Source organism: Anser anser (assembly GCF_964211835.1).
Source record: "Anser anser genome assembly, chromosome: 5".
Lineage (NCBI taxonomy): Eukaryota > Metazoa > Chordata > Aves > Anseriformes > Anatidae > Anser > Anser anser.
Genome location: NC_139725.1, coordinates 45,180,577 through 45,195,983, shown reverse-complemented (window position 1 = coordinate 45,195,983; position 15,407 = coordinate 45,180,577). Strand labels below are relative to the sequence as shown.

General features: G+C 37.2%; 1 protein-coding gene across 11 annotated transcripts in view; it reads right to left on the bottom strand.

Moving 5' to 3' along the window:
- NRXN3 (neurexin 3) overlaps positions 1-15,407 on the bottom strand; it is a 940,418-nt gene that overhangs the window by 106,350 nt on the left and 818,661 nt on the right. For 8 of the 11 annotated variants that reach the window (XM_083837468.1, XM_083837465.1, XM_083837469.1 and 5 more), the window contains 3 exons: positions 9,492-9,581; positions 4,570-4,629; positions 2,960-3,267 (listed from right to left, as the gene is read on the bottom strand). In XM_083837468.1, the coding sequence (XP_083693594.1) occupies positions 2,960-3,267; positions 4,570-4,629; positions 9,492-9,581 (458 nt within the window). The remainder of the gene's footprint in view (positions 1-2,959; positions 3,268-4,569; positions 4,630-9,491; positions 9,582-15,407) is intronic. The other 3 variants (XM_083837475.1, XM_083837473.1, XM_083837474.1) reach the window with 1 other exon arrangement.

Here is a 15,407-nt window from a genome sequence, read left to right as displayed (position 1 = left end):
AAATGCTCTAATCATGTGCTGATCAGAATGGGAAAGGAAGAGGCTAAACTGTGAATGGTCTTGAAAGTGAAGAAAAATTGTTTACTTCTGAGAAGAGAAAGAGAAGAGAAAGCTGAAGCAAGGTAATAACTAACTGTATTTGTACTGTGCATAGCCTTAGGTGGCTATATTTTACGTTCCCCAAAGAACAAACTTGTTCTATTAGATTTTTCTACCACTTAGATCTAAAGTTGTAAGCAGGCCTGACAATGGTGCTGTCTAACACTAGCAAGATAACCATTCGGCATCTCAAAAACACAGCTGGAGATACTGCCAAAACGGAAAAAGACAATTTCTTCTAACTTTTACTGTACAAATAATGCAACTTAAGCTGACAGAATCAAATTCTACCAAGAGTAAGGAAGAAAGGAGAGCCATCTGTGCTGCGGCAGCAATAAAATGGCCTGCTATTGAAATGCAGAAAGTTGTAATGGAGGTACATATTGACTTTTATCTTTCTTTCAGTGGGCAGCATGAAGTGTCAAAGAGTTATTGCTTTAATATCATCTGAGATGAGGCCATTTGTTGTGGTGCATGTGTATCCAGGAAATCATTGCTCTAACCATGTTTTTAGAAGCACTTTGACACCTTATTAAATCTTCTTGTTGCGCTTTCAGCGCATAGTGGTCTTTACAGTCCCAGTGAACTGTCTTGTAGCTTTGGCAGGAAGCTTTCTGGAAGACTTCCTCATCAAGTAAGGCAGGGTGATTTCCAGCTTCATCCAGACCACAAAGGTCCAGTGCTACTCTCTGTTACTCCCTATAGCTAAACACAGTTCTGCTGCCTTTAAAAATTATAGAAAATCTCCAACAAACTACAGTAACGAGAGCAGGATCTGGACCACAGAATTTATTCTTCTGGAGATGTAATTGTACAAAGATTTTCTCTAAAATTAGAGCAAGCTACTGAGGACAAGGAACTGTAATTCTTTTACAATTTATGACAAACAGTGATGAAATCAGGGTTAATTTCCCCTCATTTGGCTGAAACTTTATAAATCACTTATTGGATGTTTGAGGCTAGTAGTTCAACTAATCCCAGTCCTGCTACCAACTGGATTTAGTGTCAAAGGGGCTGGGGCAATGCTAAACCTTGGCTTAGAATTAATTACTCTAATAGCTGTGAATTCTACTGCAGTAAGAAGTACCTCACAGGACTGCAGAGCAGTTGAGGTTAGAAGGGACCTCTGGAGGTCTCCTGGCCCTACCCCCGGCTCAAGCAGGGTCCCCTAGAGCAGGCTGCCCAGGACCATGTCTAGACAGCTTTTGACTATCTCCAAGAAGGGAGACTCTTGGCAACCTCTGCCAGTGCTCCGTCACCCTCACAGTGAGAAAGTGTTTCATGATGCTTAGATGGAACCTTCTGTGTTTCAGTTTGTGCCCACTGCCTCTTGTCCTGCCACTGGGCACTACTGAAAAGAGCCTGGCTCTTTTTGTTATATTCTTCCTTGCAGGTGTTTGTACACATTGATTAGATGATCCCCCTGAGCCTTGTCTTCTCCAGGATGAACGGTTCCAGCTCTCAGCCTTTACTTATAGGAGAGTTGCTCCAGTTCCTTAATTATCTTTGAGGCCCGTTTCTGGACTCTCTCCAGTAGCTCCATATTTCTTTTGTACTGGGGAGCCCAGAACTGGACACAGTGCTCTGGGTGTGGCCTCACCTCCTACACAGTTAAGAGGAGGATATTTGTATTTTCTTATCCTTAGTGACTAACAATGCTAGATTAAAAATAAAGAGAATGGCCATATATACAGAAACACACACAGTAACTATTAAGTCTTCTGAAGCAGGCTTCATCAGTTAGAAAGCAAGCATGCGACCTGCATGATTCCAGATTTCAAAGTCCTTTATTTCATTATGCTTTTCTGTCTCAAGCAACAGAAATGGTTTCATGGAAGGCGATGGAATCATTTACGCATTTCCTCTAAATAGACAAAAATACACCGTTCTCTGGGGATTTAGTGAAGGCCCTCTCTGACCAATAATCCCTAGCTAGTGTCTCAACCAGTGTACATAGGTATCAATGAAAGCATGTTATTCCTGTTTGTTGAAGTTCTGATGTAAATAAAGATCGTAAAACAAATATTTTATCCTAGTTGGTAACATGACAGTACACTACTGAAACAATTTCCAAATTCTAATCCACTGCTTAGAATTGGTTATTCGCCTTATTCTTTTACCTGCACACACAAGAAGAGACGATTTAAGGTGTTCATTTCTAATCAATACCATAGTCTGGCTTCCACACAAGTGGTTCCAAAACCACTACGTTTTTAGGACTGAAAATGCTACGTTGGCATAATTAAACTAGAACATCTGAAATTCACTTTTTGTAGGAATGAGTTTTACCAAAAATGTTGGAACTGCTCCATGTTGAAACAACTACATTTTGTAAGAAACTGATCTTGATAGCGTTCCCTTAAAATTTTCTAAGGGAACGCTATAAAAGGAAAATGAAAAATGGCTCAACCTGGAAGTAATGCTCCATTTTCTCTCCATTATGAACTTCACTGTTGCAGCAGTACATATTATGGTAATAATAAATAACCATACACCAACCCCCCATAAGGCTTTGTAACTCACTTAGCAATACATTTCACAGCATATCCAACCACAGAAACAGTTAAAACCTTGTTCTCATTTCCACTGGAGTAATCTTACTTACCTAAATGGGGTTGGACTAGAACAGGAGCAAAACCAGTTGTTATTATGCTATTACATACATGTACAATAATAATTCAACTAGTTTGATCACCAGCACAAGAGGGCAGCACATTTTGTGATGATTTATCTTTCACAATATTATTAAAATAAGTTATATGGAGCATCGTTCAGAGAACATGGCTCCAGTGAACTTAAAAGTGAGCAGCAAAACAAGAGGCTAAGAACCCAAGGAAACACAGAAGACAAACTGACTCACCTGGATGCTGGGTGGTGAACGATTTTTTCGGGTTGTAGTGGTGGCCATTGTAGTTGTGGTTTCCATGACGGTAGTAGACATTTCTGGTGGTACGGAGGTTGTGGGTGTTGTTCCCAAGATGGAAGGGACTTCCCCAACTAGTCGGACACTTCCATTGATTTTAATGTTGGGGTTGTTCTCTGCTGCCATGTTCAGCACTTTCAAGCCATTGTAATAGAGACCGGAGAGCTGGCCTTGGAAGAGACGCCCTCTGTCCTTCCCTCCTATGGCTATTTGCGCCTGGGTGTTGAAGATCGTTAACTGTCGTCCTAGTGAAGGGGGTGAATAACATTATTGCTAGACATTTCCTTCACATTGTATCTTACATTGAGTCCTGGCCAGAAATGACAGACAACAAAGAAGTAGATTCATTCTTGGTAGTGTTTATGAAGACTGCAGGGTAGAAATACAGCATGGAAATGTACTGCCTAAGACTTATTAATAATAAAGATTATCCTGAAAGCAAGAACAGCTGAACCTGAACCTCATACTTCCACATCCACTCATACATCAAAACTCTGGAGGACCTTTGATTCAGTCAGAAATTTGAGCTCTAGAGTCAGACCCATTTTAAACTACAGATAACGCTTTAATATGTGGCAATTTTTCTACTATCAATTCAGATCTCAGTACCTGTCAAGCTTTAGCCCATTAAAAACCCTTCTCTTTTCACTGGTCAAAGGATAGGATTATGTCATAAAGCCACTTTTACTAATGCAAAGGGGTGGCTTCAGGAGAGTAAAACATCAAAAAAAATTGACATTGATCAACTGGATTGTAAAGAAAACTTAAGGTAGGTCCAGTTACTATCTTCTACCTGGAAGTTCTGTGTTGTGAAGTCTCACAAAGCTAAAAGGTAAAACAAAAAAACACCAAATGCAAACATTGTGATGTCTCTGAAAGAGCAAAATTCTTGAAGCAGTAAGGACAACAAAGTGCTTCAGCTGACTAACCCCCAGAATGCTATACCTGTGAATACCCTCTTACAGATGGTGAAATTCAAGTGTAGGCAGGTTAAGTGGTTTCCTCAAGGTCACACTTTGAGTATTAGGAGGGGACTGATATCATATATAATTAGAAATATATTTATTAAAAATACATCCTTGTAACAACTGCTAATTCTAGTTTTTGCAGGCCACTTAAATCACGTTCAGCCTGGACTCTATAAATACCGCTTATGTCCTAGGCTGATTGGCTATGTTAAAAAGACAAATTGCTTCATGCCGTGAAAAGGCAGTGCCTGTAATTTCACTGCTCTTCAGAAGATTAGGGCCACGCCACCTGAAATCTGTTGAATTACCAGACATCCAGGCTGGGCAGAGCTCAGGAGTGGTATCAAAACAGCATCAAGTCTATCATCATTCAAATATTTGTGTTTTCCTATTTTTATCAAATTTGCACCATGTGTCCCCATCCCATTCCCTCTCTCCCCAGTTCTCACTCACTGCTTCCTGTCTCTAGTCCACCCTGACTAGAGCTGTAGCATGTGTAGCAAAGCACAGAGTATAACCCACTGCTCATTTCTTCACAGACAGTGGTTAAAGTAGATCAAAATACAATGGGGAGCTCACCAATTTTGGTGGTCGTCGTGGCAGGTCTCGAAGTCAAGTGGTGATGCGGTGTTGCATCATCTTATGGTGACAGGATGGACCATGGGGAAGAGAATGGGGACAAGAGAAGAAATGTATCTGAAAGGAGTTCCTGTCCCCAAAGACGGCCCTTGCTAACCAAGTAAAAGTGTATGGAGAGGTGCAAATTATGGATATATGGAGGTAGGCTGCACATCCTTTGTGCTCCTCACCCACAGGTTTGGAAATGAAACACTAGGACTTGATCAGGGTGAAGGAACTGCTTTGATGAAGAAATGAGAAATAAAAATGGAGGATATCCTACCCCTGGAAAGTGTTGAAACACTTGATGCAGTATTCTGCACCTTAGAAGGTTTTAAACTTACCAGAGGCAATTTAATTAAAACATCTAGAAACATGCACTGAAGCCACACATCCCTGGCCAAGTAAAATCAGGGCAGTTTCTCTCTTCTCCTGTCTATGAGGAAAATGCCCATCAAAACATTCAGCCTTCTCAGCCCAACTCCTCTCTAAGCCAGAGGAGGTTGCACTGTACACTGTAGAAGGCCATACTTGTCATATAACATGTTAGGTTGCTTTTCTTCCTGATAGCTCTGCCCTGTCGTGTCTTGGATTTTCTAATGGATATGCTGTCAGTTTCTGACTTCACCATGTTCTGTTCTCCTTGCATATTCCCTCCCCCTAACACTGTATTTCCCTCCATACTGTCCCTGCCCCTACATACCCAGAAATTTCATTTGCATCGTTCCCTCCTTCCCACCTTACTTATAATAGAGTGGCAGAAGACGGAGGTCAGATGTGTAAAGACCAGGGAATTATTTCACTAATCTTGAGATGTTATCCATGAAAATGCAGGGAAGGTACTAACAATTCAAAAACTTTCCAATTCCATTACTTTCTCCCCTTGAATCAATGCTGCCTCTTTCTATTGTCTTTTATCAAAGAGAAATGATGGGTGATGGTGAAAAATTTATACTGTTCCAGTGAGGAAAGCTCCCCAAGCTGGGAAATAAAAGGGGTTCCTTCACTTTCACTGGAGGATTATAGCACTCCTCAGGATGCCATCTACTCTAACTCAAGCTCATAGTACATGTCTGTCATATCTCTTGTTTTATTTTCAAAAATGAGTATTTAGGGCTGCAAAAAAATCACCTCTCCATTTCTAGGTCTTCCTCTGCATCTTCTAATCCTGAAAGAAAGCATACACCAGGGAGGTGGCCCCATTCCAGGTTAAAAAAAAAAGAAAAAAAGGAACTTTGATTATGAATTTTGGGGTTGTCCTTGTTTGGTAAGTGGTCTGCCAGTCCAGGAGAATTCATGCACTGCACCAAATGGTTAACACTGTAGACAGCACTGGTACTAGAACTGTTTGCTAAAAGAACAATCACTTGTTGGAGTTACCTACAACCTGTCATTCCTCGCTCTTCATGATGGTGTACACACATACGAATAAAGACAACAGGGAAAAGCATATGGAATGAGAGAAAATCATTGAGAAAATACACACAGTTCTGCCACCACAGACCTCTTCTAATAACTCTTTTGATGATGTGGTTCTGCAGCCCTTACTCCCCCTAAGTAAAATTTATTTGGCCACTGAATTTGATTGAGGAAATGTATTTGTAAATTCTACTAGCTGTGTGAGGGTTGCAAACTTATAGCCTGCCTTTTCCACAGAGAACTCTTCCTACTGCTTAGTGTCACAGTAGAAGAAAATGACAAGCATATTTTAAGTCTGAGGTGTTTTTGTAAATATTCTGCATAGTTCAAGCTCTCACTTCTTTGTTTGCTCTCCCATTGACTTTTTCATTCAAAAAATGAATACCAATTAAAAATATCATAGAGAAATCTTAATGAAATGTAACATTTTTGTAATGCTAGGAGAGATTTTGGGCCTGAATTTGCAAACCCTAATTCGCATTAATAGTTCTTGCTTCAAAAGTAGTCACTCACATCAACGAGACTCATCTAAGTATGAGAAATTTGCTGAATTAACTACTTCCAGGATCAGTCCCTCTGATGAGATGCTTCTAGGTCTTTATTAGCTCCTCCTATTGCAGAACAGGTTGTGCCTGAAACTTAGCAGGCACCAAGTATTCTACTAATGAAATCTCTTGGTTTTATGACATCTTCAAATAATCAATTTAGGACTAACGTTTCATTTTTTAACTCACATAATTGCAGCAAAGTTATTAGTGGTTGATGTTTTGCTTATTACTCATAAAATTCAAGATTGTAAATCTGTGCTTATCTTAAAACTATTGTACACAATTTATAAAATTTAGAAAAACAACACCACCAAAAACCCACCAAACAGTAATGATGCCACTTCAGAAAGATATTGTGTTATGTTTGTTTTCCAAGAATGAAGTATTTCATTATGAACAATATAACAGTGGTACCAAAATAATACCAAACCTATGCCATTAAAAATGTCAACTAAAAAGTGTTTAATCTCACCTCACTCAAGCCAAGAACTCATATGGGGAAGACAGCTATTCTATACTTTGTTTCACTGATGAATCTATCTATTCCTTCACCCATCAGTTCATCTTGTTCCATTTTGATAGTGAGCTATGCCTTCACTCATCATCTTTATAAAGTCTTCTGACAGAAGGCTTCCACGGTACAGTAAGTATTGGATGGATGAGCAGATGGATGAGCAGATTGGTGAATGGCTAGGTAAATTATTTATTCTTTTAATTTTTTAATTTGAGTGCTACCTAAGTTGCTGAAAAAGTAGTCTACCTACTTTGGAACGAAGGAACAAAGCTGTACTGTCTCAGGTGTTGCACTGCATGATGCCATTCCCTAGTACAGAGTGTGAAGACTGACTTTCCTTTCACTCTTGTAAAAAACACGGATACACATTTCTAGCCTAAATAAAAAACAGTGCTTTAAGAGTGTCTAAAATTCCCAAATATTGTCTTTCAGACCCCGCTGCATGTGTGATTGTCTTTTAACAAAGCATCAATATCCACAAAAGGTAGACTTCAGATCAAAACTTCAGGATGGCTTACAAATGAAAGTGCCTTGGCATGCTTATAAGCTCAAACTTGGAGAAGCAACAAAATAAAAGAATTATGGAAAACTAAAAAAAGGAAAAATAAAAAGAAAAAAATGGGGTTCTCAAGCACATGAATTGCATCAAGGAATTAGACATGCATTTGTTTTAATAAAGTTGAGGCAATCATTGTCTTTAGTGTTAAAGGGACTTTAGCAATTCAAACTTACCAAAATTATCCACTTTTTAGTGACAAACTTTATTTATTTATTTTAGTTTGATCTTGTAAATTAATAGGGCAGCCCACTGAGACTCAATAAGCATTTTCTGTATACCTTTATCTTAATATCTTCTTAGTAGTTGGCTGAAATTCGCTGTTCCATAAAACCATTATGGCTTTAGTTACACATGTAATTTCACTTACTTTCGCAAATATTTTAGCTTTTGTTACAAACATTACTCAGTTGTAGACCAAACCTGAAAAGCAGGCAACACTGTCAGCTCTCACTGAAGTCAATGGGAACTGAGTTTGCACAGCACTTTGCAGGATCAGATCCCTCATAAAAAATACTTTGACTGCAGCTGTCCACATTTTTTGTGGATTTAACATAATCTTTGCTAGCTAAATCAATTTGCTAATCCAGCTGCAGAAAGAAGTTAGCAGATAAATGATATTTTTCCCATCCTACAAAATACTTTTCCCTCTTGGAAAATGCAGTAACACTCATAGTCTATGTCAATACAGAAAATGCAAGATCTGAGTTCAAAGGTCACCCCTTTTTTTTTTTTTAATCAGCAGTACTTTCTTTAAAGGAAACCAGAGAAGATTGTGTTCTGCTTTTCCAAGACTTCAAGGAAATAAACTAGTTCCAGTGACTTTTTATTTTAAATAGCACAGGTAGTATAGATAAATAGTACCCCTATCTTACTCCCCACAGTTTAGCCCAGTCTAAACCCTGCTGAAATCAGTGAGAGTTATTCTGTTACCTTCAACCAGCTTTGGAATGGGCTCTACTTCCAAGATTTTATTTTTTCACTAAACTCTTGATAAAAGAACATTACTGTTCTGGTGCAAGTCCCATTTCAGCAGGTCACTGAAGTGTACGCTCAAGCCAATTGGACTTACGATGCATGTTGGTAAGTCTTTAGCTGAACTGAGGCCAATTACCCGATGCAAGCCCACAAAACTTAATAGCACTACCTGAGAATAATTTAGGGAAGAATTTGACCCATAACTTAGAAAAACGTGTCATTTGAGTGTTGCAACTGCACTTCAGATACAGAATAAAAGTGACAGAACAATCATCTTTCTCTGTCTCCTTCACTGTAGTTTAAAGGAAAACATTAAAAAATGTTTTCTTTACAAAATTTTTAAAAATTGTTTGATTATGTGAATACAATTAGAAAACACATAGCCATAGCGGCTAATGAAACTAATGAGAAAAAAAAAATAGAGGAAGTGGTTTAACAAGTAGGTTTGAAGTTTTGTTTTTTTTTTTTTAATGAAAACTTTGATAATAAAGATAGAAATGTAGTTTAAAAACAAACCAAAACAGGAAGATCATGCAGTGGTTAAATTGCCATAATACATGTTGTTGCTCTTCTCCTTTCTTCTTCTTCATTTTTTTTTTTAAATGCCTCCTGCTAAATTTTTTGCTTGTTTGTCATTACTGTGATAGCAAGCTCAGAATTTCGTCCCTTTAACTGCATTTTAATAGCAATGTATTATAGCATGATTTATCAACATATGGCAGGTGGAAGCTGACACAAATTATAATGAAAATTAAAACAGTCATTTATGCAGCAGGCGATTATCATTTAAGAAACATTTATTTGCAGGCTTTAAAAATGAGGGTTTAGAATCAAATGGGTTTAAAATGAAAGTTTTAATGACTATTACCTTTTTCCTGCAGCCACTCCTCTACGGGCCGGTTATATTTGAAGGGGATTTTCTGTTTTACCATTTGGAACCGTTCACTATCAGTGTTCCCTTTAAAGTTTAAAAAACAGCTTAAAAACAATCTGAAAAGTCAATGAAATGGTTAACACATCCTAGATTGATAGTTTATGACCTTATTTAGCTATAAATAAATAAGTGCGTGTGTGCGTACATATATATTAGAAAAGAAAGAGTTTTATCTTTAGTATGGTGGAGAATAGTTATACATCCAATTGCCTGAGGTTCTGGAAGGTCAAACAAGTTAAATCCCATGAATAACATCTCTCTTTAGTTCTCAGAGTATTTGTTTATCCAGATTGGTTAAAAGGCATGTATAATTTGTCCGGGACATGAGACCTTGAGTGAACTCAATGACATGAATTAAAACATTTTGATCAGACTCTAGATCTGATGACAAAAGAATATGGCAGAATATGTCAGTTACACAAACATATAAATAGTACTATTTTGATAAACCTTCTTGCAGTAGTAGGAGATATGTGTTAGGACTAGAAACCCAGTAAACAAAAAAAAAAAGTACTGAAGAAATTAGAAGAAATTAATATTGAAAAGATGTAACAGAAGCAGTTTAAAAAAAAATCGAAGAGTAGGAAGATAGAAAAAAAACTAAAATTAAAAAAAATGAAGAGTTGTTAATTAAAGATATATGAGGGCGTGTGTCTGTTTACCAAAGACTTGGGTCTTTTGCCGGAGGAAAACAAAAGCTTGGAAACTAAAATGAAAGTAGAATGATTACTCAAAATGTAAACTCTGGCAAATACAGTTCTATTGCTCCATGTTGATGGATAATAGCATTATTCAGTAAAGTGCATTTTGGAGGAAAACCCTCATCATTTCCACAGTGTACGATACAGATAGGAATAAGATTCATACAAAGTCATTGTCCAAATTCACTGGTTATTGAAAAAAAATCAGGTACCAATCAGAAGAGTTGGTCTAACCTTTAGTAGAAAGGAGCAGTTCAGTTTGATAGTGTTAGGAGTGACAGTAAACAAGTGCCATCATTCTGTTTTTCTTTTCTTCAGCTACAGTCACTTTATGACTCATTCTAGTATTTGCTTCATATATTATTTTTATAAAAGCTCTTTAGTCAGACAGGCATAAAAAGAGCGCTTCCTTTGGGGAAAATGAATAAAGATAATACTGAGAAAACTAGAAAACTAGAGTAAGCCCCCAGCTTACCACAGTAATACTACCACCAACAGAAGTCCTGCTAGTCAGCAGTGCTCCAATACGTGTGCAATAAATGGCAGTGCAAGAGTCACAACTGTTCTGCAGAATCTGCAGTGCATCTTTTGAAATCCCACAAATAAATAACCTAAAGGGGCTTCATATTTATTTGACTTTCTGAAAGAGATGCTGAAATCTTTTTTCAATGTAAAGACACGTCTAGAAAAAAATATAGAGATTATATATATATATATGACCAACTACTGGCAGGATGCTCTACCTGCCAACAGCAGACACTTACAAACTTCAAACACTACGACTGGTGAATTGTGTGTGCTCAATAATCCTTACTCTTTAACTGTTGTTCGGAAAATGCTGATAGTCTGTGTGAGGTACCTGCTGACTATCCCCTCCAGGATCAGTTTGTCACTTCTGATTTTCTGGAAGAGGTTGGAGGCATTACTGTGATATACTGGCAACATTCCTGCAAGGATTCACATTCGCTATAGCAGGGACTTAACATTCAGGGTATTTGTAAAAATCATCTTCACCTCTTTAACCTCCAATGTAACGCAGACAGTAAACTGGATTTGCCTTAATATCAATATCTATAACCATGAACATTCAGGAGTCTTGCTGCTTATTTGAGGCAACAGGCAAAACAATGTAAAAACTTCTAAGAAGGGCTTTACTGGTCTGACCCCTTATCACCTCCCTGGAAAGGTGTCTACTTTTTTTCTTCCATGTAACCAATCCATTGTGGGAAACTGCTATTCTCCACAGCAGAAAGATCTAATTAGGCACTAGCTGACGCATGCTGATGGTACCAGTTTCTCTGTCCCATGTCAGATGCCTGCTGTGTACAATTGGTTACTCTGATAAACTAGAAGGAAAAGATAAAATACTAGAAACACGCTCTGTTGGTCATGCACCAAATAACATCAAACAGTGTGGTGACTGGGAGTCATTCACAGACATTAGGTTACCTTTAAGTACATTCCCAGCTCTCGTAATTCATCACCACTACCAAAAGGTACCGATAGTCACTCCTGTACTTCTGTGAAGACAGATTCACAAACAGAAAACTTGAATCATGTTCAGTACAGGATCTACTCACAGGACAGGAAACATACCTAATTTGAGGAGAACTGAAACAAAAGTAATAAAGTCAAGCTTACTATGAAAATAATTTCTTTCTTATGAACAATTAGCAAGGCATTCTGCTTATCCATTAGGCCTTCTTACAACACACTAATCCACATATTTCTTCACCAAACCAGCCAAATCTGGTAAATGTAATCACAGAAATTCTGCATCTCTTTTAGGATATTTTTGTTTTCAGCAGGGATATTTTTCACTGTGTAAGAAAGGAGTACTAGGTTTTGAAAGACACTCGGGAGGTGTTTCAATGGGACTTAGAGTCCTAAATTTCTACATAAACTACTAAATTAGCCTGTCAACCCAGACTTGAACACTTATGAAGAATCTGCTACTACACCTGTATTGCATAGGATATAGTACAGTATAGTTTCAGTAGAAATGGATGTTATTCAACACTTCAGATTATATATTTTGAGTGAGGACTCCTGGTTAGATTAAATTGTACTGAAACGTCAATGTTGATGAGCAGGAACAATTTCTATGGGGCCAAAGAAATTTTATAGCACACTTTATTTGGAACAAAAAATCTCCACTGGCTTCACTCAATATATATGTAAGCAACCTTTTACCAGAGTCAATGAATTATTTTTCAGAATAAAGAATGATCCAGTGTTCATAGGAACACAAGCATCAGCCCAATGACTGGCATGGAGTGCTTCTTCTGTTTAGAGGGCTGACTGTAGAAGGGAAGAAATGTAGTCAATTTAAATTTCTCAGAAACAGAGCATCTCACAAGAACAGGCCAGCAAGACTGAGGTAAAAAGGAAATGGGACGATGAAAGAATGACAGATAAAATGGGTTTCTTGTAATACAGTCCTAGACCTTCAAGAAAGCCAGAAATGACAACTATTGCCCACCACATCTTTAAAGACTTTTTAAAAAAAATCAGGTTTAATTTAATTTTATAATTACTGTTATTAGGTAGATATATTCAACAAAATTAATATATGTATAAAAATCATACCTTTAAAATCTATGAAAAACTGGAGGACATTAGAAAATTCAAATAGATTTAAATTGCAATATTAGTACCTGAGCTATTTTTTTTTTTGTTTTGGCTTTGCTTTTATATTTTATTTCAGACATTAGTGAGAATGAGTTTTAAAAACACGTGCATGAGAACGTGTTCACTGATATACCCAGTTACAATATAGAGTTAAAAAACATGTTTTGCCTTGTTAAGAGCTAGGGATGTTAGGTAAATACCATTAAACACATACAATTATTAAATTAATTTTGACTTTGAGTTGTGCTTTAAAAAAATAAACACAGCACTTGATATGAGAATTCAAAAAGGAAATATGGTTTGCAAAACAATGTGACGTAAATTCAACGTGAAGTAAACTCATTGGCCCTCTCACAGCTGAGCTACATAATATGATTACGCAGGATTCTTGTCTGTCTTCATATACAGAAATTTTCAGTAAAGATCCTTTTGTGACCTCAGTGCAATGCCTTTCTAGAGCTAAATGACACATACGTTCACATGTTTGAAAAATCCCTTCAACTCACATAATCTGGACTCCTTTTTTTCCCTCTTTGAGTCCAGCTCAGATTCAAGGCCCTACTTCAGAAAAGAACGTGTAAATAAAAGGTCATTTTAGTTTAATTTAGAAAATACACTTAATCCCATAGTTCTTTTGCAATCAAAATCCATGTGGGTCTCAAAGGTCTGCAGGACATAATTTGTTATAATAAAGTTGTGTTAATTAGTTTTGCTACTTGTGATTGACTAAATATTTTTCCTCCCATAGGTAGTAGTTGTTTAAATACCAGTAGCAATAGCAACTGATCATTTAAAATAATCTCCATGCTTTTTCTTTCTTCCGCACAACAAATTCCTGTCTATTAATAACACTTACGATCTGCTTCATGACTCAGCTTCATCTAAAAAACCCTCAGAAATGCATTCCTTCACCTAGTTTTTCTCTTTTCTTATGCAAAATTCTGTAACACAGTCAAATCTAGATATGTGATGACTAGTATAAAACAATTGTTTTCCTTTTAATGCTCACATGTGCGATTAACAGAAATCCAGCTACATCTCCTAAGTAATTACATAGATATTGGAAACAGAGATATCTGAAAACCTCAGTTTTCCAACAAACTGCTAAGTATTGAGGTTCCTATGTCCTTCAGGATTCTAATGGTAGTATTTTGAAATCTTCTGGATCTCAGTCTTTTTTTAACCTGAATATTCAAAATATTTCAAGTACCACAGACGTTCCTGATGAAAGAATATTTTGGAGAGGAATCTGGCAGAAGAGACAGATCTGTTTGTTTGTTCCCCCTGCCACAAGAAAGCCTGGCAGCTAAATCATAAAAATCACAGCCTGCTGGTTAAATATGATCAGTTGCCAGCCTTCTGTTTTCTTTTCTGGAACCCTCAGTGTGCTCCTGCTCCACTGACTATACAGATAAATCAGATTCACTTCTAGCTTTAGCTCTTGATAATTTTCAAATTAGATCAAACTATAATGGGAAAAATCAACAGAACTTGCTTCTGCTAATCACTATTAGCAGTTCCCCCAGGAAATGCTTTTGATACAGCGTAACAGTCCAGAGGGAGATATTTTAAATTTACCCATGAGCAAAGCAGAATTTTCCTCCCAAACCCTACAACACTGGATGACATTTTGCTTGCTGTCTCATGGTTCCTTTAAGAAAACAATCAATCTTTATTGCATTACGCCTATTTCTAAACCAAAATGGATTCTTAAGCCAAAGAAAGTAAAAGAGCAATTGAAGCACTGAAAAATGTTTCTTCTTGGCCTAGATACCAATCACGATGATTTACTGCCTCTTTGGTAAGGAAGGGAAAAGCTGAAAGGTTCTAGCAAATTGCACTGGGCAGAAAGAAAGTGCCTGTTTCCAGGTGGAATATTAATACAACCTGATGTGTTGTCAAGTCTGTGAAGATGCTAAGAAGAATATCATAAGAAAACATTCATCTGTCCTAAATTAATGCCAAAGGCTGTTTCATGAAGAGAAAATACAGCAGCAATGTCTTCTTCTTTGATTATAAGTTTTTAAAAACAAGGAGACATATAATCTAATAAGCACTTATTAAATGAAAGGCTATATGGTGACACTAATGATTTAAGAAAATGTTACGAGATCAGTCCTCAACGTTTAAACTGATTCCATATCCCTTTTCCTTAATGTAGATGGAATTTCAGTGGGAGGACCAGTAAGTAGTTCGTGTTTGATAGCTTTATTCACCCAACAGCTTTTGATATGAGCTCCCTTTGAGCTTTATGGATGCCCATAATCTCAACATGATTTATATACAATTAATTGACATGAATATGGGAGAACGGCATGGTAGCCTGCAAAGTTGACCTTAAGAGTGCTAAATCCACTACTGACATAAACTGATTCAGTTCAGTTTAGCCCCCAAATTCCTCTAGAGCTGATGAAATGTGCTCTGGAAAAGGAGGCTCACATGTATCAAGGAGAAATGACCATTTCACTCTAATATTTAATAAAAGGCACAGACTTTGACAGCTTCAAAAGTTACGGAA